The 26282-nt window shown below is 44.1% G+C and overlaps 1 protein-coding gene across 1 annotated transcript; it reads left to right on the top strand.

The window, feature by feature from the left end:
* Position 1: 1 nt before the first annotated feature.
* Positions 2-24651, top strand: sipa1 (signal-induced proliferation-associated 1; the record flags this gene model as incomplete). Its single annotated transcript, XM_084197925.1, has 12 exons — positions 2-149; positions 2057-2160; positions 3184-3341; positions 3960-4569; positions 4683-4957; positions 8134-8523; positions 10914-11040; positions 11442-11574; positions 12755-12853; positions 13059-13119; positions 17470-17548; positions 20936-24651. The coding sequence occupies 12 exons, from the start codon at positions 2-4 to the stop codon at positions 21077-21079; spliced, it is 2328 nt and encodes a 775-aa protein (XP_084054051.1). The 3' UTR covers positions 21080-24651.
* Positions 24652-26282: the final 1631 nt, after the last annotated feature.

Raw genomic sequence — 26282 nt, forward strand, 5'->3', positions numbered from 1 at the left:
GATGTACTGCCGTGCAGGCCAGAGCTCTGAGGAGGACATGTACAATAACGAGAGCTCTGGGCCGGCTTTCGAAGAGTTCCTGGACCTCCTGGGAGAGCGAGTGAAGCTGAAGGGCTGGGAGAAGTACCGCGCTCAGCTGGACACCAAGAGTGAGCACTGCACATACATTCATTATTACACTATCTACACATTATCTACAGGCAGGATATATACTGAACAAAAATATAAACGCAACTTGTAAAGTGTTGGTCCCATGTTTCATTTGCTGAAATAAAAGATCCCCAAAATTTTCCATAGCACAAAAAGCTTATTTCTCTCAAAGGTTGTGTATAAATTTGTTTACATCCATGTAAGTGAGCATTTCTCCTTTGTCAAGATAATCCATCCACCTGACAGGTGTGGCATATCAAGAAGCTACACAGGTGCACCTTGTGCTGGGGACAATAAAAGGCCACTCTAAAATGTGCAGTTTTGTCACACAACACAATACCACAGATGTCTCAAGTTTTGAGGGTGCGTGCAATTGGCATGCTGACTGCAGGAATGACCACCAGAGTTGTTGCCAGAGAATGTAATGTTCATTTCTCTACCATAAGCCGCCTCCAACATCGTTTTAGAGAATTTGGCAGTATGTCCAACCGGCCTCACAACCACAGACCACGTGTAACGACGCCAGCCCAGGACCTCCACATCCGGCTTCTTCACCTGCGGGGTTTGGTCTGAGACCAGCCACCTGGACAGCTGATGAAACTGTGGGTTTGCACAAGAGAATCATTTCTGCACAGACTGTCAGAAACTGTCTCAGGGAAGCTCATCTGCGTGCTCGTCGTCCTCCCCAGGGTCTTGACCTGACTGCAGTTCGGCTTCTTAACTGACTTCAGTGGGCAAATGCTCACCTTCGATGGCCACTGGCAAGCTGGAGAAGTGTGCTCTTCACAGATGAATCCCAGTTTCAACTGTACCGGGCAGATGGCAGACAGCGTGTATGGCGTTGTGTGGGCGAGCGGTTTGCTGATGTCAACGTTGTGAACAGAGTGCCCCATGGTGGCGGTGGGGTTATGGTATGGGCAGGCATAGGCTACGGACAATGAACACAATTGCATTTTATCAATGGCAATTTGAATGCACAGAGATACCGTGAAGAGATCCTGAGGCCAATTGTTGTGCCATTCATCCGCCGCCATCACCTCATGTTTCAGCATGATAATGCACAGCCCCATGTTGCAAGGATCTGTACACAATTCCTGGAAGCTGAAAAGGTCTTCCATGGCCTGCATACTCACCAGACATGTCACCTATTGAGCATGTTTGGAATGCTCTGGATTGACGTGTACAACAGTGTGTTCCAGTTCCCATCAATATCCAGCAACTTCGCACAGCTGTTGAAGAGGAGTGGGACAACATTCCACAGGCCACAGTCAACAGTCTGATGAACTCTATGCGAAGGAGATGTGTCACGCTGCATGAGGCAAATGGTGGACACACTGACTGGTTTTCTCATTCACGTCCCTACCTTTTTTTTAAGGTATCTGTGACCAACAGTTGCATATCTGTATTCCCAGTCATGTGAAATCCATAGATTAGTGCCTAATTTATTTATTTCAATTGACTGATTTCCTTATATGAACTGTAACTCAGTAAAATCGTTGAAATTGTTGCACGTTGCATTTATATTTTTTGTTCAGTGTATATATTCAGTCACACGCTATGCTCATGTAAGTCGCTCTGGATAAGAGCATCTGCTAAATGACTAAAATGTAATGTCATGTAATCTACAGGGCATCAGGGCCAGTGAACACATAAGATAAACACTATCTAACACGGTGTAATCGTACCAGTAATTGGGAGAAGTTGTATAGTCACTGTGTGTCCTTTATCTCTATACTGTCTATCACTGTGTAATCTCAGCACTTAAAGTCAGACTGATAGGTTTTTAGTCTGTGTTTACACTATCTGGAGACTCTCACTTTGTTAGCTTCGAGGCTGATAACGACGTGTGTAAATCTTTCAATGTGTGTGCGTGTGCGTGTGTGTGTGTGTGTGTGTGTATATACAGCGGACTCCACGGGGATCCAGTCCCTCTACACGCGCTACCAGGACTTTGAGGTCATGTTTCATGTGTCCACCATGCTGCCGTACACAGCCAACAACACACAACAGGTAACAAACAACACACAATACATATACACACTACACACTGCTTTACAGGACACTAAGTAAAACCCAGTCAGATAACTTTAAGCCATAGTAACGATAATGTAATAATATGGTTGTTTAGAAATTCCCTTTTCATCTAAAACGGATCTTTTATACAAGCATAGTTAGGTCTTTTTTTGGCAAATATTGAAGAGAATAATCAACTTCCACAAGCAACATTCCTGGCGAAAATGTATGAAAAATAATCTTCTTGATTCTGTGTTCATGGTATCAATATTCTTTGGTGGTAAAACCTACACATTTCCCCATATTCAAATGAAGGCTTTCAAACTTGAATAATGTCGCACAATAAGCATGGCAGGCAAATTATTTGTTCCTCTGCGTTTCTATGTCCAACTCCCACTCTAAAAGCCCATACACTATAGTTAGTGAGCTACTGCCTCTCTGTCTGTTTGGCTGGCCGTCAGGCTGGGGAGCCTCTCACATCTGTCAGCTCTTCTGTGCCAACCTCCCGAGTGGCACAGTGGTCTAAGGCACTGCATCACAGTGCTAGCTGTGCCACTAGAGATCCTGGTTCAAATCCAGGCTCTGTCGTAGCCGGCCGCGACCGGGAGACCCGTGGGGTGGTGCACAATTGGCCCAGCGTTGTCCAGGGTAGGGTAGGGGAGGAAATGGCCGGCAGGGATTTAGCTCAGTTGGTAGAGCATGGCGTTTGCAACACCAGGGTTGTGGGTTCGATTCCCACGGGGGGCCAGTATGAAAAAAAATATAATAATATATATTTTTAAATAATAATGTATGCACTCACTAACTGTAAGTCGCTCTGGATAAGAGCGTCTGCTAAATCACTAAAATGTAAAATGTGATTTGGAAACACGACACCGTGCAAATAACTAACACCAAATAACTAACTGCACATGATCATTAGTGGATTAAATAACCAAAATGTATTAACAGCTCTCTTGACCACCTCTAACCCTCTCCCTCTTCCCCCCTCTCTCTCTCTATCTCTCTCTGGTACTGTAGTTGCTGAGGAAGAGGCACATAGGGAATGACATAGTGACCATAGTGTTCCAGGAGCCAGGGGCTCTGCCCTTCACTCCTAAGGCCATCCGCTCCCATTTCCAACATGTCTTCATCATCGTCCAGGTGGAACAGTCCTGCTCTGACCACACCTACTACAGGTGAGATAAGATCCTTCTCTCCTGCTGTACCACTGTCCCTGGCTGCTCCACAACTGTCTCTGTATGTCTCCTGCTGTACCACTGTCCCTGGCTGCTCCACAACTGTCTCTGTATGTCTCCTGCTGTACCACTGTCCCTGGCTGCTCCACAACTGTCTCTGTATGTCTCCTGCTGTACCACTGTCCCTGGCTGCTCCACAACTGTCTCTGTATGTCTCCTGCTGTACCACTGTCCCTGGCTGCTCCACAACTGTCTCTGTATGTCTCCTGCTGTACCACTGTCCCTGGCTGCTCCACAACTGTCTCTGTATGTCTCCTGCTGTACCACTGTCCCTGGCTGCTCCACAACTGTCTCTGTATGTCTCCTGCTGTACCACTGTCCCTGGCTGCTCCACAACTGTCTCTGTATGTCTCCTGCTGTTCCACTGTCCCTGGCTGCTCCACAACGGTCTCTGTATGTTTATCTGCAGAGATTACAGGTGTAAGTACTGTGTAACAACATGTTTACTGTTATCACATTGTATTTACAAGGGTATCAAAACTAGGACTGTGCTGCAAGACTATGATTATGGTGTTGGATTTTGGATTTTTTTACCCTGACAATATCTCTCTCCCCCAGGGTGGCGGTGACACGCTCCAAAGACATCCCGTTATTCGGGCCTCTGTTCCCTAAGGGTGCTCGATTCCCCCGTTCCCCTGCCTTCAGAGACTTCCTGCTGGCCAAGGCGGTGAACGCTGAGAACGCTGCCGAGAAGGCGGAGAAGTTCCGCTCCATGGCCATGCGTACACGACAGGAGTACCTGAAGGACCTGGCAGAGAACTACGTGACCACCACGCCCATCGACTCCTCCACCAAGTTCCCCCTGCTGTCACTGGGTGGCAAGCGCAAAGACAAACTGAAGGGGGCCAAGGGGGCAGAGCTTCACAGTGCTGGGGCGCTAGTCTGGGCTGTGATGGCCACCAGTGGGAATGAGGAGGAGACAGGAGGACAAAAGCTGCCCTGTCTATTGGGGGTTTCAGCTGAATCAGTGGTGCTGATCGAGAGATACACACGGAGGGTGGTGTTCAACTGCTGCTGCCGCGACGTGATTGGCTGGAAAGCGGTGACAGACAGCAGGACCATCGGCTGGCCTTTCCTGGATATCTTCTATGAGAGGGGGGAGGCAGTGTTAATCAGTGTGATGGACAGCCAGGCAGAGGAGATACGGGAGATGGTGCAGAGACTGGAGGTGAGTGGGAAGGCTTTCAAACACCACTGCTAATATGGTGTTATTGCATCATGGTTTCTGTTCCGATGTTACATAACTGTTTTCAACTCACTGTGTCCTGTTGTTGTCTTTAGCTGGTGACGCGGGGCTGCGAGGCGCGGGAGGTGACCCCGCTGCGTGACGGGGTGGGCCAGCCAGGCTTCCTGATGAGCGAGGAAGGCTTTGTGACGGACCTGCAGCGATTTGGCTATGCGGAGAGTGGGGGTCTGCAGCTGGGGGCGCGGGTGGTGCGGCTGTGTGGTCACGCCCTGGTGCACCTGGGGCCGGAGGAGAGAGCCAGACTGCTCCGCACCGCCCACAAGATCCACATCACCGTCATCCCTCCAGATGAGAACGGCAAGCCCCGCAGGTCAGAGAGGGGGGTTAGGGGGAGTGAGAGATGGATGGGGATAGAGGACAGAGGGGAGGGTAACATGGCGAGGATTAGGGGAGAGGCAGATATGGAGAGAGGGATGGGGCTTGTAAAGTGTTTTAGTAGTGTAGTAGGTGAAGAGTAATGTTGATGAGGGGATGAGGGGTTAAAGGAGGAGGAGGAGGGAGGGCTGATTAACTCAGGAGGCCAGGGAGGCACCATGCCAGGGTCACAGCTCACTCTATTGTTTATGGCGTGCTGTATTCAGTGTGCCACCAGCTGGCTAACCACCAATCAATGGCTCTAATGGCCTCTAATGATAGTGGCCAAGGTAGTGGCCGTTAGCTGAAACCTCTACATTATTTTAATGTCAGCCAGATTGTGGCCTGGTAAAGGAGGAACTGCTCAGATAGAGGAAAGGGAACACTAAACAGGATATTAGCTTCACAACTTTGCTTACCACATGTCAAACTGGCTAGTGGAAATATCTAGAGCGATAGAAGCCCCTCATTAGTGGATGCTGCTTTGACAGTCATGTTCAACAACAACCCAAAAAGTGTGGCGGCTGTCACAATGTTGTCACATCTTGTGATAGGGAATGACACTTCTTGGATTTCAAAGAGATTCCATGTTTCTTCATAAGTATAAATATATACAGTGAGGGAAAAAAGTATTTGATCCCCTGCTGATTTTGTACGTTTGCCCACTGACAAAGAAATGATCAGTCTATAATGTTAATGGTAGGTTTATTTGAACAGTGAGAGACAGAATAACAACAAAAAAATCCAGAAAAACGCATGTCAAAAATGTTATAAATTGATTTGCATTTTAATGAGGGAAATAAGTATTTGACCCCTCTGCAGAACATGACTTAGTACTTGGTGGCAAAACCCTTGTTGGCAATCACAGAGGTCAGACGTTTCTTGTAGTTGGCCACCAGGTTTGCACACATCTCAGGAGGGATTTTGTTCCACTCCTCTTTGCAGATCTTCTCCAAGTCATTAAGGTTTCGAGGCTGATGTTTGGCAACTCGAACCTTCAGCTCCCTCCACAGATTTTCTATGGGATTAAGGTCTGGAGACTGGCTAGGCCACTCCAGGACCTTAATGTGCTTCTTCTTGAGCCACTCCTTTGTTGCCTTGGCCGTGTGTTTTGGGTCATTGTCATGCTGGAATACCCATCCACGACCCATGTTCAATGCCCTGGCTGAGGGAAGGAGGTTCTCACCCAAGATTTAACGGTACATGGCCCCGTCCATCGTCCCTTTGATGCGGTGAAGTTGTCCTGTCCCCTTAGCAGAAAAACACCCCCAAAGCATAATGTTTCCACCTCCATGTTTGACGGTGGGGATGGTGTTCTTGGGGTCATAGGCAGCATTCCTCCTCCTCCAAACACTGCGAGTTGAGTTGATGCCAAAGAGCTCGATTTTGGTCTCATCTGACCACAACACTTTCACCCAGTTCTCCTCTGAATCATTCAGATGTTCATTGGCAAACTTCAGACGGGCCTGTATATGTGCTTTCTTGAGCAGGGGGACCTTGCGAGCGCTGCAGGATTTCAGTCTTCATGGCGTAGTGTGTTACCAATTGTTTTCTTGGTGACTATGGTCCCAGCTGCCTTGAGATCATTGACAAGATCCTCCCATGTAGTTCTGGGCTGATTCCTCACCGTTCTCATCATCATTGCAACTCCACGAGGTGAGATCTTGCATGGAGCCCCAGGCCGAGGGAGATTGACAGTTATTTTGTGTTTCTTCCATTTGCGAATAATCGCACCAACTGTTGTCACCTTCTCACCAAGCTGCTTGGCGTTGGTCTTGTAGCCCATTCCAGCCTTGTGTAGGTCTACAATCTTGTCCCTGACATCCTCGGAGAGCTCTTTGGTCTTGGCCATGGTGGAGAGTTTGGAATCTGATTGATTGATTGCTTCTGTGGACAGGTGTCTTTTATACAGGTAACGAACTGAGATTAGGAGCACTCCCTTTAAAAGTGTGCTCCTAATCTCAGCTCGTTACCTGTAGAAAAGACACCTGGGAGCCAGAAATCTTTCTGATTGAGAGGGGGTCAAATACTTATTTCCCTCATTAAAATGCAAATCAATTTATAACATTTTTGACATGCGTTTTTCTGGAATTTTTTGTTGTTATTCTGTCTCTCACTGTTCAAATAAACCTACCATTAAAATTATAGACTGATAATTTCTTTGTCAATGGGCAAACATACAAAATCTGCAGGGGATCAAATACTTTTTTCCCTCACTGTAAATCCTCCTTATCCGTCTGGCTCGGAGGTACTGCTCTAGAATACTCCCACTAAGCACGAACTGACACAGGCATTGATTTCAACATCCACAGAGTACAGTATAGCACAGTAGCGTGTACTGTATTGTACCCTACTTTACTCTAATGTACAATGCTCTACCAAACTGTACTTTACTTATCTGTACTCTACTGAATTCAATGCTACTGTCCCTAACCATACGTTACGGTACTCTACTGTACTCTACTCTACCGTACTCTACTCTACTGTACTCTACTGTACTCTACTGAGCTCTACAGCAGTGCTTCCCAAACTGTGGGAACCACTGTCATTAAGCAGACACTTTTATCCAGAGTGACTTACAGTCAGTGTATTCTACTAAGGTAGATAAACAACAACATATTACAGTCATAACAATATATATTTTTCTGTAACTGTTAGTCAGAATGTTATTGTAGTTGAAATGATCTGTTGGTTTATTCTGTAGGTTGGAGTACTTTGAACATCATCACTGCCAGTTTTAAAGTTTTTGAAAAAGCTAACATAAGTGCATGTGACAGATGTTGCAATCTACATTTAGCTCCTCTTTCCTATAAAAAAATAAATATTATTGTGATATAATGCTTACTTCATTGAGAATGGATGTGCAGTTGAAATTTGGCCATAGAATCAATGACCAAAAAATACATATTTTCAACGTCTGTAAATTCCGTCTTTTCACCTTTCATTCAGCACCTAAAATGAACCTAACTTCAACATCTGGCAAAGACGTCTTTTCAATGTAATTTTGCTTACTGGGCTGTATCATTCATGAATAAACTGAATGCTTAAAAAGGGAAGTATGAATATTTCCTCAGTAATAACATGTTGTTGGTGTATATTATCTTACTCTCTTGCTGTCTCTGATGGCTCTAGGAGTTTCTCAGAGTTGTACCAGAAAGCCATCCAGGATGCAGAACGTAAGCCTGGGGAGGGCCAGTCTGGAGAGGCCTGGGTACTGGACGAGAGGGAGGAGGAAGAAGAGATGGAGGAAGAGGAACGTGAACAGGGAGAGGGAAAGGAGGCAGAGACGATGGAGGGACCAGCTGAAGGAGGAGAGGCTGAGGAGACGGGACAGGCTGAGGAGGACCAGGGGGACCAGAGGGACCAGGGGGACCAGGACTCCCTATTCTCCACACCCAGCCTGCCTCTTTTACGGGCCACCTCCCTGCATGACCACCCCCCCAACCAGACCATGGAGGAGATCACCCCCTCCCAGATAACACGCAGCTACTCCCTAGAGTACTCCCGGGACATATGTGACGGGTATGTGGCCTCCACCCTCAGCCTCATCATAAGCTTCAGGTTATCTCTGCTTCACTCAGAGGATTTTCTGACATCCCAGGGCTAGACATTAACGCTTGTCCTCTCATTAAAAAAAATGTCGGACTGAGTGTACAAAACATTAGGAACACCAATCTTCCCATGACATAGACTGACCAGGTGAATCCAGGTGAAAGCTATGATCCCTTATTGATGTCAATCAGTGTAGATGAAGGGGAGGAGACAGGTTAAAGAAGGATTGTTAAGCCTTAAGACAATTTAGACATGGATTGTGTATGTGTGCCATTCAAAGGGTGAATGGGCAATATTTAAGTGCCTTTGAACGGGGTATGGTAGTAGGTGCCAGACGCTCCGGTTTGAGTGTGTCAAGAACTACAACGCTGCTGGGCTTTTCACGCTCAACAGTTTCCTGCGTGTATCAAGAATGGTCCATCACCCAAAGGACATACAGCCAACTTGACACAACTGTGGGAAGCATTGGGCCAGTATCCCTGTGGAACGCTTTCGACACCTTGTAGAGTCCAAGCCCCGACAAATTGAGGCTGTTCCATGGGCAAAAGGGGGTGCAACTCAATATTAGGAAGGTGTTCCTAATGTTTTATACACTCAGTGTAGATATAAGTTGTCCGAATGGACAAGTAACAAAATATTACACAAAAATCACAATATCTAACAATTACTCTGATCAGAGAAGCCAATAATATTTTAATCGATTTTCCATGTACATAAATAAAAGAGCCTACAGGTCAAAGTGTAGGTGATATGCATACGGGCTACAGCCTGATGTCCAAACCCATGCTGGCATGAGAAAGGCCCCAGAAAATGGAGCCAAACTTTAATGAGACTTTTAATTCCATAAATATAGGTTAAACGCCAGTCATGTTTGACAAATATAATGAAGGATAATTAACATTAATGCAAAAAAAAAAAAAAAAAGATAACATTAACATCTAAAGGCTTGATTCTGTCGACATACTCCAGGCATGGTTCATTTAGATAAAGTGGTCACGAGACCGGAGAGTAAAGGACAGTGCCTGCCCTGTTACACACTGCACATGATCCACCTTGAATCTGAGTGGAGGCGGTCAGCATTTTGAAACTATTTAACAATAAACGTAATTGTTTAAAACCTGGACGTTTTATGTAATTTTATGAAGCATGTCTTACCTTGTTTCAAAGTAGCCTAGCCAAAATACGACCATATAAATGTTGAGGGAATTATTTTATAAACACTTAATATGCTATTGAAACCAGCATTTTTATCATGTTCTATTGGTTTTCAAATCAACATTATTGTATTGTCAGGCAGCCAAAGGCACAATCCTAGTCATATTAGTAACTCATGCTAGTTGATGCATCTTTAGATTTCCCCTCGTACTTTCTAACAGATATTTTCATCGGACATAGAACCGCTTGTGCATGTGGTGCGTTTTTGAGAAAGGTGTTTTGCACGTAGCCTACAGCCATGTGTGCATTGTTGAGCTTATAATATGCATTGTTGAGCATATAATATGCATTGTTGAGCTTATAATATGAAGAAATAATATAAACTTTATCAACATTTTAAGCTTAATGGTCTGGTTTGTTGCATCAGCCTCATTGCTTTTTAAAATGTTTTATAAACATTTATACAAACAAACATTTATACAAATAAATGTTGGTTGTATACATTTTGGATCTCTCGCCCCCGAACTGTCCCAGAGTCAGTTTTGAACTGTAGACATATCTTTTATCGTCCCAGGGACAATGGGACGACATACATTTCGAGCCCTGGAGGGAATTTATTTTATAATGACATAAAAAGTATTTTGTTGTAATTGTAATGTTGTAATATTTTATAGGCTACCAAGGGTGGCCAACCATCTTCCAGGAGAGCCTTAAAGGGGCAGTGTTGTATTTTGAGGCAGACTTGAATATGCGAAGAGTGTAAAAATATCGTTAAAAAGATAACAATGCATTTTATTTTGTAAAGCGGTTCCTTGCATCATACAATTATGTAAAAATGGTGTTACAGACATTTTTTTTTTTGGGGGGGGGGGTACAAGTGACTTCAGTTTATGGACAAGTGAAAAATCTGTTCTACTTGTCCCAAGGATAAGTGGCTAAAACATTTAATGTCAAGCCCTGTATCCTAGTCATCCTGCGTTAAGACATAATGGTTTTATGAGGTATTATTTTGTGTGTGTGTATTTATGGTTTCACTGTAAGCAGAAGCAGACTGCTAAATTCAAATCTTAGCACACATTTTTGCTATCCTGAAGATTACTAGATTAACTAGTTTGCCTCCAGATTGATTGGAAAGTCATTAGTATAAACACCGGATTTATAATCTACGTACAGTATGTCTCAATCTCCCCGTATCTCTGTGACAGGCATGTGTATGACAACGTGGGTGTAAAGGTGGAACGTCACATCTATGAGAACCTAGGGGAGCTGAGCGACGCCATGCCTGACCTCATTCTGGCTGTCCAAACCCAAGGTGCCCTGAACGAGGAACAGGTACAGAGACACACACGGACATGAAGAAAGATGACAATCTGGAGAGTGATCTGATGAAGGTTCCTATTCGATAAACCTAACCCCCCCCCCCCCCCCCCCTCTCTCCTCTCTCTCTCTCTCTCTCTCTCTCTCTCTCTCTCTCTCTCTCTCTCTCTCTCTCTCTCTCTCTCTCTCTCTCTCTCTCTCTCTCTCTCTCTCTCTCTCTCTCTCTCTCTCTCTCTCTCTCTCTCTCTCTCTCTCTCTCTCTCTCTCTCTCTCTCTCTCTCTCTCTCTCTCTCTCTCTCTCTCTCTCTCTCTCTCTCTCTCTCTCTCTCTCTCTCTCTCTCTCTCTCTCTCTCTCTCTCTCTCTCTCTCTCTCTCTCTCTCTCTCTCTCTCTCTCTCTCTCTCTCTCTCTCTCTAGTTTGTAGGGGCTGAGTTGGGTGAGCAGAGGGCATTAGCGAGTGACCCCTCCCTGTCCTCCACCCGGTTGTCGTGTCTGGACAGAGCAGAGAGAAACTCCCGAGCTCTGAGCCTACACAACTCCATCACCAAGAGTGGGTATTCCACCACACAGCCATCACTACATTCTCCATAACATCCCCATTTCTCTCAAATGTCTTCACACACCTCTATACCATCAACACATCCTCAAATATCAACTTCTCCTAGATAGACTTCCTCTTTTTAGATGAGGTTGGTGATGTGTTATGAATCCTACTTCCTATGTATTTCTCCTGTATAAAACAGCCTGCATGGACGATAGCAGAGAGGCATCTCCTCAGTGATCTTGATAACACTCATAATCGATGACAAACAGACAGTTGTTCCTCTGCCACAGCACCAACAGCTTGAGAGTGAGAGCAGTCAAACAAAAGAAACAAACTGTAAAGAGAGAGAGATGAGTAGCCATGATAAAAGGAGGAGTGTGAAGGCTGATTGGACAAACAGACAGACAGCTGTCTGAAACAAAAGTCCTCTGTGCAGACCCTGTGCCCTGTACCAGATGATAAGGCCAGGCGGAATGGTGCTGAAATTGAACAATTACAACTGTTCAAAAATGCTCTCTGCTGTAATTGAGCCTCAAATCCCTTTTTAGCCTCCAGACCCTTTCTCCCCTAAACCCCTCTCCTCATTATCCTCCTTTAGCCCTCCCTTCCATCCCTTTGTCCCTCGTCTTTCATCTAGGCTGCCCCCTATCCCACTAACCCAATATGCCCCCCGCCCCTCTACCACCCCCTACCAGCTCCAGTCTAAAGGAGGGACAGATGGGGGGTGGGAGGGGTGGGGTTTAGGCTGCCTCAAATCAGGGATCCCTTTTGGACCATCTGCTCTCTCTCTTTCTCTGCCATGAGGCTATTACACTCATAATTTCTATAAGAGCACACACACTCATCCTCTCAGCAAATACTTTAGCTTTTTCAGAGGAGATTGCCTCTGTTTCCTTCCCCACACTCCAGAAGGCAGTCACACACAGAGACAGAAAGAACCCACATCTCACTATCGCACTGCAGCTAGTCGGCCAGTGCCACCGAGGCAGCAAAGCATTGTGATAGCATCCCCTAGTGGTGACTCTTTGTCATTGTTAAACCAGAGAATGAATTTGCCTGCTCATAAATCCCACAATTCTATTGTGTTGTCGTACTGTATTGTCTTCTATACATTCATGGTCTGCTACTCCCCTCAGAGATATGCCTTTGTTATGAAAGCACATTGAAACCCTGTTTTCTCTCTCAGTCCTGTCCGAGACCACAGATTCCTCAGAGGAGGAGTGGCAGTCTATAGCTGACCTAGCCACTGCCTGCCGCAGCATCCTAGAGGCCTTGTCACGGGAAGGTAAGAAGACGTCTGCATGGGATTACAACAGACAATGTTTTTTAAAACTAAATACATCTGACATATTTCACACATTAGCACTGGAAATGGCAATAGTAGCAGTGTTGAAAACAAAACACTGTACATCTTCTCTTCAGTTTCTATGACTGTCTCTGTGTGGTTGAGCTCAGTGACTAACATGGTTGAGTGATGTGTCATGTTTCAGACCGTAAAGCAGGAGATGGGACCCAAGGAGCAGATGGAAAGCTAAAGGACATGAAGGACAGGTGGGTTTGAGTCTCTAGCTGTACACACACACACACACACACACACACACACACACACACACACACACACACACACACACACACACACACACACACACACTGAGAGTGGGTCACTGTAGACCTCTGCATGTTTCTCTGTGTATGTGAACTCCAAATGGTGTCTGACTCATTGTGTGGATCTGTGGCTGTGGGAGTTTCTGATTCAGAGATGGACTATTGAACAGTTTTCATAGTTCAGCCTCTGTTGCGCATCATGATACTGGCTCATTGGCATATTGCATGTCCTTATCTCTCTCCTCCTCATATCTCACACATTCTCTTTCTTGAAGTCTCCAACTAACTAACACTTATTCTCTGTTCTGTCATGTATTTTCATTCTGATTTAGTCAGCGCATCAGCCTCCCTCCTTGACTCAGTGTGGTGGCGTTTCTCTTTCAGCCCATTCCCTCCTTATTGTCTCTCCCATTCTGACTCCATGTCTCTCTTGCTCACAAACTTACATATATTTTACTCACTATCTTCTAATACACACACACACCAAACCAAAAGACAGGGTCCGTACAGGTAACACATACTGACACTACCTAACTACAGGTAACACATACTGACACTACCTAACTACAGGTAACACATACTGACACTACCTAACTACAGGTAACACATACTGACACTACCTAACTACAGGTAACACATACTGACACTACCTAACTACAGGTAACACATACTGACACTACCTAACTACAGGTAACACATACTGACACTACCTAACTACAGGTAACAAATACAGACACTACCTAACTACAGGTAACACATACAGACACTACCTAACTACAGGTAACACATACTGACACTACCTAACGACAGGTAACACATTCAGACACCACCTAACTACACCATATGAGCATGGTGGAACCTGACATTATCCCACACAATGACATAGGTCACGCCACCAGCTCTACAGGCCTGATCGAGCTCATCAAGGAAGGTTACAAGGGGACCATAGAAATGGTGTCTGATAAAGAATGATGATGAAATATTACATCCATAGATAATGTAGTCTAATTGGTTCATGCTCCACGCTAATTGGTGACAATGAATCTCGTTACTTTGAAACTTTCATGATCTAAACATAGAATATTGTTTGTCTGTTTCCATCTAATCAGCAGGGGATCAAATATTTTTTTCCCTCACTGTAACTACAGGTACCACATACTGACACGACCTAACTACAGGTAACACATACTGACACTACCTAACTACAGGTAACACATACAGACACTACCTAACTACAGGTAACACATACAGACACTACCTAACTACAGGTAACACATACTGACACTACCTAACTACAGGTAACACATACAGACACTACCTAACTACAGGTAACAAATACAGACACTACGCAACTACAGGTAACACATACTGACACTAGCTAACTACAGGTGAAACATTCAGACACTACCTAACTACAGGTAACACATACAGACACTACCTAACTACAGGTAACAAATACAGACACTACGCAACTACAGGTAACACATACTGACACTAGCTAACTACAGGTAACACACAGACACTACCTAACTACAGGTGAAACATTCAGACACTACCTAACTACAGGTAACACATACAGCCACCACCTAACTACAGGTAACACATACTGACACTATCTAATGACAGGTAACACATACAGCCACCACCTAACTACAGGTAACACATACTGACACTATCTAACGACAGGTAACACAAACATCCACCACCTAACTACAGGTAACACATACTGACACTATCTAACGACAGGTAACACAAACATCCACCACCTAACTACAGGTAACACATACTGACACTACCTAACTACAGATAACACATACAGACACTACCTAACTACAGATAACACATACAGACACTACCTAACTACAGGTAACACATACTGACACTACCTAACTACAGGTAACACATACAGACACTACCTAACTACAGGTAACACATACTGACACTACCTAACTACAGGTAACACATACTGACACTACCTAACTACAGGTAACACATACAGACACTACCTAACTACAGGTAACACATACTGACACTACCTAACTACAGGTAACACATACAGACACTACCTAACTACAGGTAACACATACAGACACTACCTAACTACAGGTAACACATACAGACACTACCTAACTACAGGTAACACATACAGATACTACCTAACTACAGGTAACACATACTGACACTACCTAACTACAGTTAACACACACATACACTACCTAACTACAGGTAACACATACTTATACTACCTAACTACAGGTAACACATACAGACACCACCTAACTACAGGTAACACATACAGACACCACCTAACTACAGGTAACACATACAGACACTACCTAACTATGAAGCCCCTAAATAAGATCTGGTGCAACCAATTACCTTCAGAAGTCACATAATTAGTTAAATAAAGTCGACCTGTGTGCAATCTAAGTGTCACATGATCTGTCACATGATCTCAGTATATATACACCTGTTCTGAAAGGCCCCAGAGTCTGCAACACCACTAAGCAAGGGGCACCACCAAGCAAGCGGCACCATGAAGACCAAGGAGCTCTCCAAACAGGTCAGGGACAAAGTTGTGGAGAAGTACAGATCAGGGTTGGGTTATAAAATAATATCCGAAACTTTGAACATCCCACAGAGCACCATTAAATCCATTATTAAAAAATTTAAAGAATAATGCACCACAACAAACCTGCCAAGAGAGGGCCGCCCACCAAAACTCACGGACCAGGCAAGGAGGGCATTAATCAGAGAGGCAACAAAGAGACCAAAGATAACCCTGAAGGAGCTGCAAAGCTCCACAGCGGAGATTGGAGTATCTGTCCATAGGACCACTTTAAGCCGTACACTCCACAGAGCTGGACTTTATGGAAGTGGCCAGAAAAAAGCCCTTGCTTAAAGAATAAAATAAGCAAACACGTTTGGTGTTCGCCAAAAGGCATGTGGGAGACTCCCCAAACATATGGAAGAAGGTACTCTGGTCAGATGAGACTAAAATTGAGCTTTTTGGCCATCAAGGAAAACGCTATATCTGGCGCAAACCCAACACCTCTCATCACCCCGAGAACACCATCCCCACAGTGAAGCATGGTGGTGGCAGCATCATGCTGTGGGGATGTTTTTCCATCGGCAGGGACTGGGAAACTGGTCAGAATTGAAGGAATGATAGATGGTGCTAAATACAGGGAAACCTGTTTCAGTCTTCCAGAGATTTGAGACTGGGATGGAGGTTCACCTTCCAGCAGGACAATGACCATAAGCATACTGCTAAAGCAACACTCGAGTGGTTTAAGGAGAAACATTTAAATTTCTTGGTATGGCCTAGTCAAAGACCAGACCTCAATCCAATTGAGAATCTGTGGGATGACTTAAAGATTGCTGTACACCAGCGAAACCCATCCAACTTGAAGGAGCTGGAGCAGCTTTGCCTTGAAGAATGGGCAAAAATCCCAGTGGCTAGATGTGCCAAGCTTATAGAGACATACCCCAAGAGACTTCCAGCTGTAATTGCTGCAAAAGGTGGCTCTACAAAGTAGTTATGCACGCTCAAGTTTTCAGTTTTTTTGTCTTATTTCTTGTTTGTTTCACAATAAAAAATATTTAGCATCTTCAAAGTGGTAGGCATGTTGTGTAAATCAAATGATACAAACCCCCAAAAAAACAATTTTAATTCCAGGTTGTAAGGCAACAAAATAGTAAAAATGCCAAGGGGGGTGAATACTTTCGTAATTACAGGTAACTGCCAAAATAATGCAAACACTTGAGTAAATGAGGGATACAAAGTATATTGAAAGCAGGTGCTTCCACACAGGTGTGGTTTCTGAGTTAATTAAGGAATTAACATCCCATCATGCTTAGGGTCATATATAAAAATGCCCAGTTGTCCATTATTTTGGCTACCATGGCTAGAAGAGATCTCAGTGACTTTGAAGTAGTGGTCTCACAGGAGCACAGGGGGTTTAAAGGTTGTGTGTGTGTGTGTCTCAGTCACCAGATCTCAACCCATTTGAACACTAATGGGAGATTCTGGAGCGGATATTGAGACCTCGTTATCCACCACCATAAAAAAAAAAAAGATTATGGAATTTCTCGTGGAAGAATGGTTTCATAGATTGTAGAATCTATGCCATGGTGCATTGAAGCTGTTCTGGCAGCTCATGGTGGCCCAACGCCCTATTAAGACACTTTATGTTGGTGTTTCCTTTATTTTGGCTGTTACCTGTTTCCTTTATTTTGGCTGTTACCTGTCTATGCATTATGCTGAGCATTTGTCTCTGTCCCGTGTCCCTGCAGTGACTCCCCTGGCCACCTGGAGGAGAAGGTGTCCCAGCTGGAGGCCATGCTGAAGAGGCTGCAGGATGACCTGCAAAAGGTACTCCCAATTCAGATGGCCAACCACAGCCCCTCCCCAGACCCCCCTCACAGCATCCTGCCCACACAGTGACCCCCCCCCCCCCCCCTCCCTCCGCCTCCCCCAACCCCCTGACTCCTACTGCAGACACACAAACACACAGAGGGAATGTAGAGGTAGGGCGGGCTGCAGGCGGGACAAGCAAAAGAAACCTGTCTTGTCATTGGGCAGGGTGAACAGAGGAGATGAGAAGATTGGCTGGAGGGACTTTGGGCAACCATGCTCACTCTCTCAACACTAAGCGACCAATGGCATTAGAGGCAAGTACAGCATGAGATTTTTCCTCTGTTGTTGTGTTAAGACAGCAAAACAATAACATTTGGAAATGGATCTACTAAAAAACAGGCCCGAGTTCATTAACCCAATAACCCAAAACCACCACTGGGGTCCTTCATGGATGTGAAAAATTGAAGTGAAGTTCCTCTTCACAACCCTGAAAGTCTGACTGGCTGTCAGTCATCCCTCTGTGCAGCCTCTGGATCTCTTAGCACCATTTTCTCACTCCATTCACCGGCTCTACTCTGGGAAACATAGGGACATGGGGATGTCATTTGAAGTCCTCACAACTGCTGAATGACTAGTTACTCTTGTAATGTTAACTTGATTACACAACTTAGAGCATGTGGAGAGGAAAAGGAAGAAGCAAATTGGAGAAAGGGGGAGAGAGAGAAAGGGCGAAAGAAGGAGAGAGAAAGAGAGTTTGGAAGCCTCCCAAGCATCCTTAAACACATTCTCAATTGGGTGAAACATGATTCCTGTGTTACAGTAACAAGGGTGTTTAATCTCGGAGGTCAAATGAAACCCTATAGTATGCAGTGTTCTATATCCCCTCCAACCAAGTCATTTTCACCACTCATATATCCAAGAGATGCCACACTGCCAGAGTTTAAAACTGGCATCCAACTAAGTGAATGACATTCTAAGGATTTTGTTGCAAATGCTATTCGCTCAACTTGGTTCTTGAAACATGTGAGACATAAAGCACACAAAAGAATCAAACTCTGCATATATTCTGGTCACAATCCTGTGGCTATAACACCAACATAACCAAAGTCTTACACTCTGTTTTTGTCTTTAACTCCCTACGCTTCCTCTGAAAACTCACCATTAACACAGTATTATCATCAATTTAGACAACACAGAGACATTGACTGTCAGGGACAATGAACCAAGAAGGAGGACAACCTAACAGGGAACTGCCACATCAGATGACCCATTTCCACTTTTCTCTGTTGTTTACCCTCTGCCCTGGGAGAGTGAGTGAGCATGGTTGGTTATGGGCTGTCCCTAGTATGTTCAGTAGAAATAGGACTCACCGAAGATTGTGGGAGGAGCTGGTTGTGTTCCATTCCGAAGTGTGATGTGTCACATAGACTACTTTTGGTTAGTCTTTGGTTTCTGTCCATGACTGCCAAGACAGGGAGGGTTTACAGTACTGGAGCTAGTACAGTATGAGCAATCATCTGATGTGGTGATGAGAATGTGTTCCTTTGCTTTCTGTGTGAGTTACATCTCTATATTTGTTAATTTTCCAATTATAAAGCTGAGTACTGGTTATTTCAGGTTAATTTATTTGCTTTAGGGCAAAGTTGCACTATGGCCCACTAGGGAACCAGCAAGGCCATACAGTACTGCTGCTACCAAAGAGAATTCCTATTGACCCAGATTGATGATAATACCTAACTGGTTTCATCTATCATTAATTGTTATTGTCAACTAACCATAAACCGCCCACTCCTCATGCCACGAGTCCCACGACTCACAACCCAGCAGACAGACAGACAGCACTGGAGTCTGTCAGGATAGAACCCACTCTCTGTGTACACAATCAAATAAATCAACACCATTACACAAGGCAATGGTGTGTGAAGGCAATATTACATTACATTCATGCCATTTATTTTTGGGATTGAGTTTGAATAAATCCAATCACCAAGTTAATTGGCCAGGCGAAGTATAGCTCGCTCACTCATGGCACACTGTACTTATTGAAGATTAAGTTACAATGAGCTTACATTTCATACCATTGCTCAAACCCCTTACCCACTGCAGCGAATCCCTTACAGAAAAACCACATGATTTCACATGTGGAAAATCACATGATTTTACAAAATCACATGATTGGAACACTTCACATGTGATGACATGTTTTCACATGTGATCACGATTTCACGTGTAGTTTGGTGTTATCACATGTTGCTTTACATGTTGTCACCTTATCACATTAACTTCACATAAGAGCACGCGATCACATGAAAATATGTATTTGTGTAACACTTCACGTGGTCACGTGAAATTCATGTGTTTTTTCTGTAAAGGGATCTGGCATATTACTCTGCACTCAGTGTTGCCAACTTTCTGCAATGAAGCAATCTTTCTTTATTGATCAATGACTTTGTTCTGCAAGTGAACAGAAGATGTGGCAATGCACTACACTTTTGGAGGGTTACAAAAAGTCAGTTAAAGGTAGTGTGAAAGTAATGCAGTTGGCAAAACTGGTTGTGGTGGTAGTGGCCCCTGTCTGTTTGTCTATCCTGAGTCTCTGGTTTCCTGTCTCTGTTGCTACCGTATATGACATAGCAAACAGGAAGCATTTACTATGGCAAATCACCGCTCTGAAAGTTGCAATAGCTGATTTCAAACTCAGTTCCAAGTAGTGAGGGACTAGGGTGACCCCTGCTGTTTGGTAGATTAGGAATGCAAGTCATTTTGGAGCTTGAGTCTTTATAGAAATGTCACTTGTATAACAATCAGCTACATTAGAAATGTGATGTCACCAGGCAGGCCAAAACTCCATCCCACCAAAACAGTCTGACATTTCTGGCGGTCTTTTCTAACAGCTCTTACGCTAAAATGGCATTATCATAAAGTTCACAATTTCACAGTATTATTCCAACCTCACAGTGTGGAAATATACATAAAACACAGGAAAATCAAGTTGTTGACTGCACTGGACCTTTAATAAGAGATTGATTTATGAATTGGTTGTATAGTCTCAAACATGTGGTTGCCATAGTAAATCCGTCTGAACATTTCCTCCATACACCACCTCTCCCCATGGAGTGCTTTTATGGAAGGAAATTGGTTTGTATTTGCGTGTGTGTGCGTGCAAGCATCTGGTATGTGTGTGTGCTTCTCCAGTACCCTGTCTTGCACTGCCTCCACCACTACAAGGCATGTATGTGTATGTTTGTGAAACCCTCTGTCTGTGTGTGCCTGTAGTCTTGCCCACTCCATGCTGCCACCCCTCACCCACCTCCACCCATACCCAGCCCTCTCTCACCCCTCCATCCATCCCAGCCATGGTGGTCTGACAGACGGGTGTTGTTGTGTGCCGCTCCCTGGCAGGAGAAGGAGGACAAGGCGGTGCTGCAGGCCGAGGTGCAGAGCCTCAGGCAGAATAACCAGCGGCTGCAGGAGGAATCCCAGAGCACCGTGGCCCGCCTCATCAAAGTCACCGAGCTGCTGTGCAATGTCAACAAGCCCTGTTAGCTCCACCACAGTACACACTGTGGACACACACACAGATCACACACAAACAAACAAATACACACAGACGATCGCACACAGATCACAAACATACACGCCGGACACACACCGCATTCAATATTGTATACAAACACACCTGCACAGTACATAAACCTTCTCTACACCACGTATATAGACACATGCACAATACTCTGCATTCTGTAGGACGACATTTTACCTCTGGGCAAGCCCATGGGTGCAGAACCAACTCAAAAAACAACTCTGAGACATTTCTCACCATCTGATTGTCTTCTCAATAGATTGACCAATGGTTGTGCTTTACCCAAGAGTGTGTTTTGTACCTTGAGTGTGCGCAAGTGAGTGTGTGTGTGTGCGTGCGTCACTATGGTTCTTTTATCTTGCTTCACATACTTGACAAGTTGGGCAGAATAGCAATTGCTTAAAACAACCCAATTGATTTAGATGAAGAGACACGTGTGCAGCATGTTTGGTGGCTGTTTATTTCAATTGACACAAAGCGTGTGTATGTCTCATGATGTACGTATGTAAACAGTAGTCTCCCTCTCCTCTCTGCTCAACCCACTCCATGATATGCAACGTCTTGGAATGAGAACAGTTCAGCTGTGCACCCTTAGAGTGGAGGGCCTTGGAGCTACATATTATACAGAAAAGGGGAACATGACAATTGCATGCCTGCAGGCAGCCTGCTTGAATAGACGGAATGATGCATACTGACTCTGCCTGTCTCTGCCAACCTTATAACGGATTAGTTAATTTATTGTGTAGAGACACCATTCTCTCCCCTCCATACCTCCTCAGCTTCATTTCAAGGGTTGTGGACTTGAGTATTTCACGTCTGCTTCCAGTGAATGAGACACACTTTACTTATAAGGGAATTGACTCACCGAATTAATTCTGATTGAGTTGAAACGGATATTGAAGTGGATAATACCTCTGCTGAGGATGAAACAATTGGAGAGATGAAAGACTGGCTGTAGAAGCTATGCTGTAGAAAGTGCACCTCCTGCTGGACTGAACCATGCATTGCCACAAGGCAGCTCTCCTTTTAGACAAAAATATTGTAGGGATTTAATGTGAACTAGAGAGGATTCCTTTAGTGAACACATCCTTCTGTGTTCCAATATATTTTGTGTTTGATGTCTACAATGACAATTCAGTGTATTTGAAATGAATTCAGAATGGAGTGGTTGCCTGTGGGTGAAGGAGTCCCCCATTTCATCCTAATGTTTCTGTGTGTGTACCTACTGTATGTGTGTTTCTGCGTTGTTCTTGCACTTTTAGCATCACCTATATCGGCATGGGACAGGGTACATATTTAACCTCCTGCCCAGGTTTATGCCTTGCTTGAAAAGTTTAAGTGGATTTGATCTCACCCCTTCACCTCACCCCACCTCACCTTCAGGTCCACTGCTGATGACGCCAAAAACAATGTGAGATCAGAGGAGAACGGGATTATTCCTCCTACAAGACTGTTCTGCCAAAAGATGCCAAGGCAGCTCTCCTACACCCCACTCAACTCTAACTACTCAAACTCTGGAAGGGATGCCAAACAATCGTCACTCAAAGCTCTTGTTTGTTGTATATACTCTTTTACTTCCTCTTGTAGTTTTATTTTAGAGTCACTGTGATTACCCGGTACCAGCAGATAATGATATATTCAAATTAAATTATAAATCTAAACTTTATCTAAATGTGAAGACGACATGTACAGCTGTACTGCTCAGTGCGACTTAGTGCATTCGGTTGTGTATGCCCTCAATTGCAGGATGGTTTAATATGCAGACTATTGTAAATGTGCCCGAACAGGCTGTTTGAGCCATGCTGTTTAAAATGGTGATGCCTTGTTGTTGGAAATGATTAGCAGAGTGGAGAAGTGTAAGAATATCTGATGTTTTACTGTGTTCTTCTGTATAGTTCTTCAGATTGTAGGAGATTGATGAAGCATGATAGTGCGCCAGGCAACTTCCTAGCTCCCCTGTGTGTGTGTGTGTGTGTATGTAAAAAATGTAATAACTTATTAATCTTGCAAATGTGGAATTCCCTGTTAGATGTGTTAATACAAGGGGAGGGAGGTATCAATTACATGTGCTATAAAGTTAAAATGGTATGATGGGGGTTGGTTTTAAGGAAGAATCAGTTTTATATATACATTCAAACACAAGAAGACGAGAGGAAAAATATTTCTGCAATGTTAAAGTATTTCTTGGGGAAATGATAATGGTTATCGTTATCATTCTAGTATTGAGCTATTCATTCAGAGCTCCTACGTTCACGTTCAATAAGGTCTCTAATGCCACTAGGTATGCCTTAAAGAGTGACTCTCGGACTCTCCAGAGAGGACAGGACAGACTGGTTCATGTGAAGGCTTCTTTCTCAGACATTGTGCCTACCTGAAATTGTAATGTATGGTAACTCAGCTTGGTGTCTTCATTTCAGTTCTTCATGGTCATTGTTTGCAGACAGTGTCAGGTTGTCCTGTATCCTGCAGGATAGACAGGTGTGTCTGCCACATGACAGTGGTAGATGTATGGTTGGTTGGTATGGGGTCTCTCCAGGGTCTGCTCTTCAATCCTCCCACTGATGATCTGTGGCCCTTAAATCCAAAAGATGGGTTTAGGGACCCCAGAAAAGTGTCATAAAGGTTATATGAAGACAATATGAAGTTTGTGTTTGCTTTTGTTAGGTTAAAGGAAATTATCCGTATAGTGCTGGTTTAAGACCAGTATCTCCAACCCTATTGAATCACAATCATTCGATGCAGAAAAACATAACTTTCAACAATCATTTGGACATGAACCATCCTCCAAATCACACTCTGAGTGCACTTGGAACCCCCATTTATGTATCACAAAAAGTATGCCTGAGTGACCCCTAACAACACATTGTATGCCTGAGTGACCCCTAACAACACATTGCAGATGGTAACAATGCAATAGTCCTCATCTGCTCTAGACTACATCAGCTGGCAAACGATCTCCACCCAGCCAATAGTAAACCTGTGAGAATTATCCCTGGTAGAGACATTGTGGTTGTTGCCTCCTCCCATCCATACTGTAGTAGAGGTGCCAATGACCAGTGTTTTTCTTTTATCCTCTTATTTGTTTGCCTTATGTGTCATCGCATCATCCTTACAGGAAACCATGCTCGCAGTACAGTATGTGTCCTACTTCCACATTGTCATCTCTTTGTTGCTGTTGTAGAAGGGGATGTATTCATGTGGCCATACGGTAGGGAAGATAGAATACAGTACATTATTACCAATGGAACCACACATAAAATCATATCCCCAGTGTAGGTTTAGGGGAGGCCTGGCCACACATCATGTCAGAATGGTAGCACACATTGTACACTCTGCTCAGCCAGTTAAAGAGTTGACTTTACCATAACCAGGCAGTGGAACACTGAGGGAATGTATTGTAAAACACAAAATCATGTTTTCAGTATGATGCCACCTCCAAACCTGTTAATTCATTCATGAGAAAAGTAAATTGACTAAATGTTGTTCATGTACTGTGAACTGGAGGGCTCATGGCAATAAAGAATCCTCTGTACCTTTAGAAGTGGTTGGTGTGTCAATGCTATGATTGTCAATGTCTCGTTCTTTCTTTGTGAGTCCTGAGAAATGGCAGTGTTGGGAAGCTCAAATCCCTTTATTCAATATCCCATTGAGGTTTGTTCTTTTGATGCGATTTAGTCTAATAAAAAGCAACATGTTGATAATAATGTGACAACAACATGATAACTCCAGATTACAAGTCCTAACACCTACTGCAGTGTCTAACAAAGCGGTTGTGTGTCACAACGTCTACATTATACGTTTTACTCTGTCTGGTTATTGAAATAAAACACAACCCCGACTGCAGTCATCCAATAACTAGACCGTTCACAGTTGAATAGCCTACATTACATTTTCTGTGATCAGCATCATTCATGTAACTGATACAATCAGAAGTAGATATAGGACTTTCTATGGGTGACTGTACAGACTAGATATGGAGAGCATTACCATTGGTCTGAGCAGTTTTACTGCATGTGAAACACAAGTGACAAAGTGTGTAATGACAACATGACTAAATAAAGGAAGGGAAGTGTTTATTTAATGGAATTCCTCTGGAATGTACTATATAGTGCATGCACACTCTTCTCATGCATGTGCATGCACATACACACACAGTAAACACTACAGAAAACTGAGGCCTGTGTTTGACTATGTTAAATGTCTTCTTGAGTGCATACAGTATAAAGAAAGGCAAATACATGTTTCAAGTCTCTTCTACACAATCGTGATCCATAACAAGTCAGGACAACATAACACAAACACTTCCCTGAACTGTGTGCTCTGGAAAGCTTTCCTAAACACCAGCCGCGTTGAAGCTCTTTATCTTCCCAGGCCTGACACCTGGAGAAGGGCTGATGACAACAATAACCGGGCTTATGTCTTTATTTGGGGTTGGAGCAGCGGGCAGAATCTTCACTAGGGGCCAGAGCAAAACGTGTGCCAGACATACTGTAGCGCAAGGATATAATGCAGGTTGTACTCACCGATGTTCTGTAAACATAGGCAGCATGCACTGGTGTCTGTCTGTGTGCCTGTGTGTGTTGAGAGGGGAAAGAAACGGCCTCTCTCCTGTTCAGATATAATGTCTGTGAAATGTTTAAACCAGGCCAATTTTGTATGTCGCCAACCACATCACTCTTGTTGTTTGACTGCAGTAGCACAGTAGTAGGCCTAATATTGTCTATTATAAATTCTTCCACTATGTTCAGATGTCAAATTATCACACTGGTTGCTTGAGGAAATAGGCTATCTTTGAAAATTGGCTGAGCATTGTTTTCTATTTTGTTTTGTTGCACTCTATTTATTGCATGACACCGAGCCTGTCGCCGCCTAGTGGTTCCCACTTTTAACGGAGCGCACAACACGACGACGGACTAGACTTCAGAACCAGTCGTTTGCCACCGCCTCAACTCGGGTTTAAACCTGCTTCTGCTGTCAACGACCTTTCAATCTATCTGCCGATCTGAATGCTGTAAGTGCTGTCGTTACTTCTACACCCACCCACCCACTCCTCATTTGTAATCTTGTGTGATCTCAAGGCATGGATGTCACGGTGCGCCTTGGCAGAATAAAATATTGTAATCCGAATTGAGCACAGTCTGCGAGGATTTAGCACTGGTTTACACA

This window comes from Coregonus lavaretus, assembly GCF_964263955.1.
Source record: "Coregonus lavaretus genome assembly, contig: HAP1_SCAFFOLD_4657, whole genome shotgun sequence".
NCBI classification, from domain to species: domain Eukaryota; kingdom Metazoa; phylum Chordata; class Actinopteri; order Salmoniformes; family Salmonidae; genus Coregonus; species Coregonus lavaretus.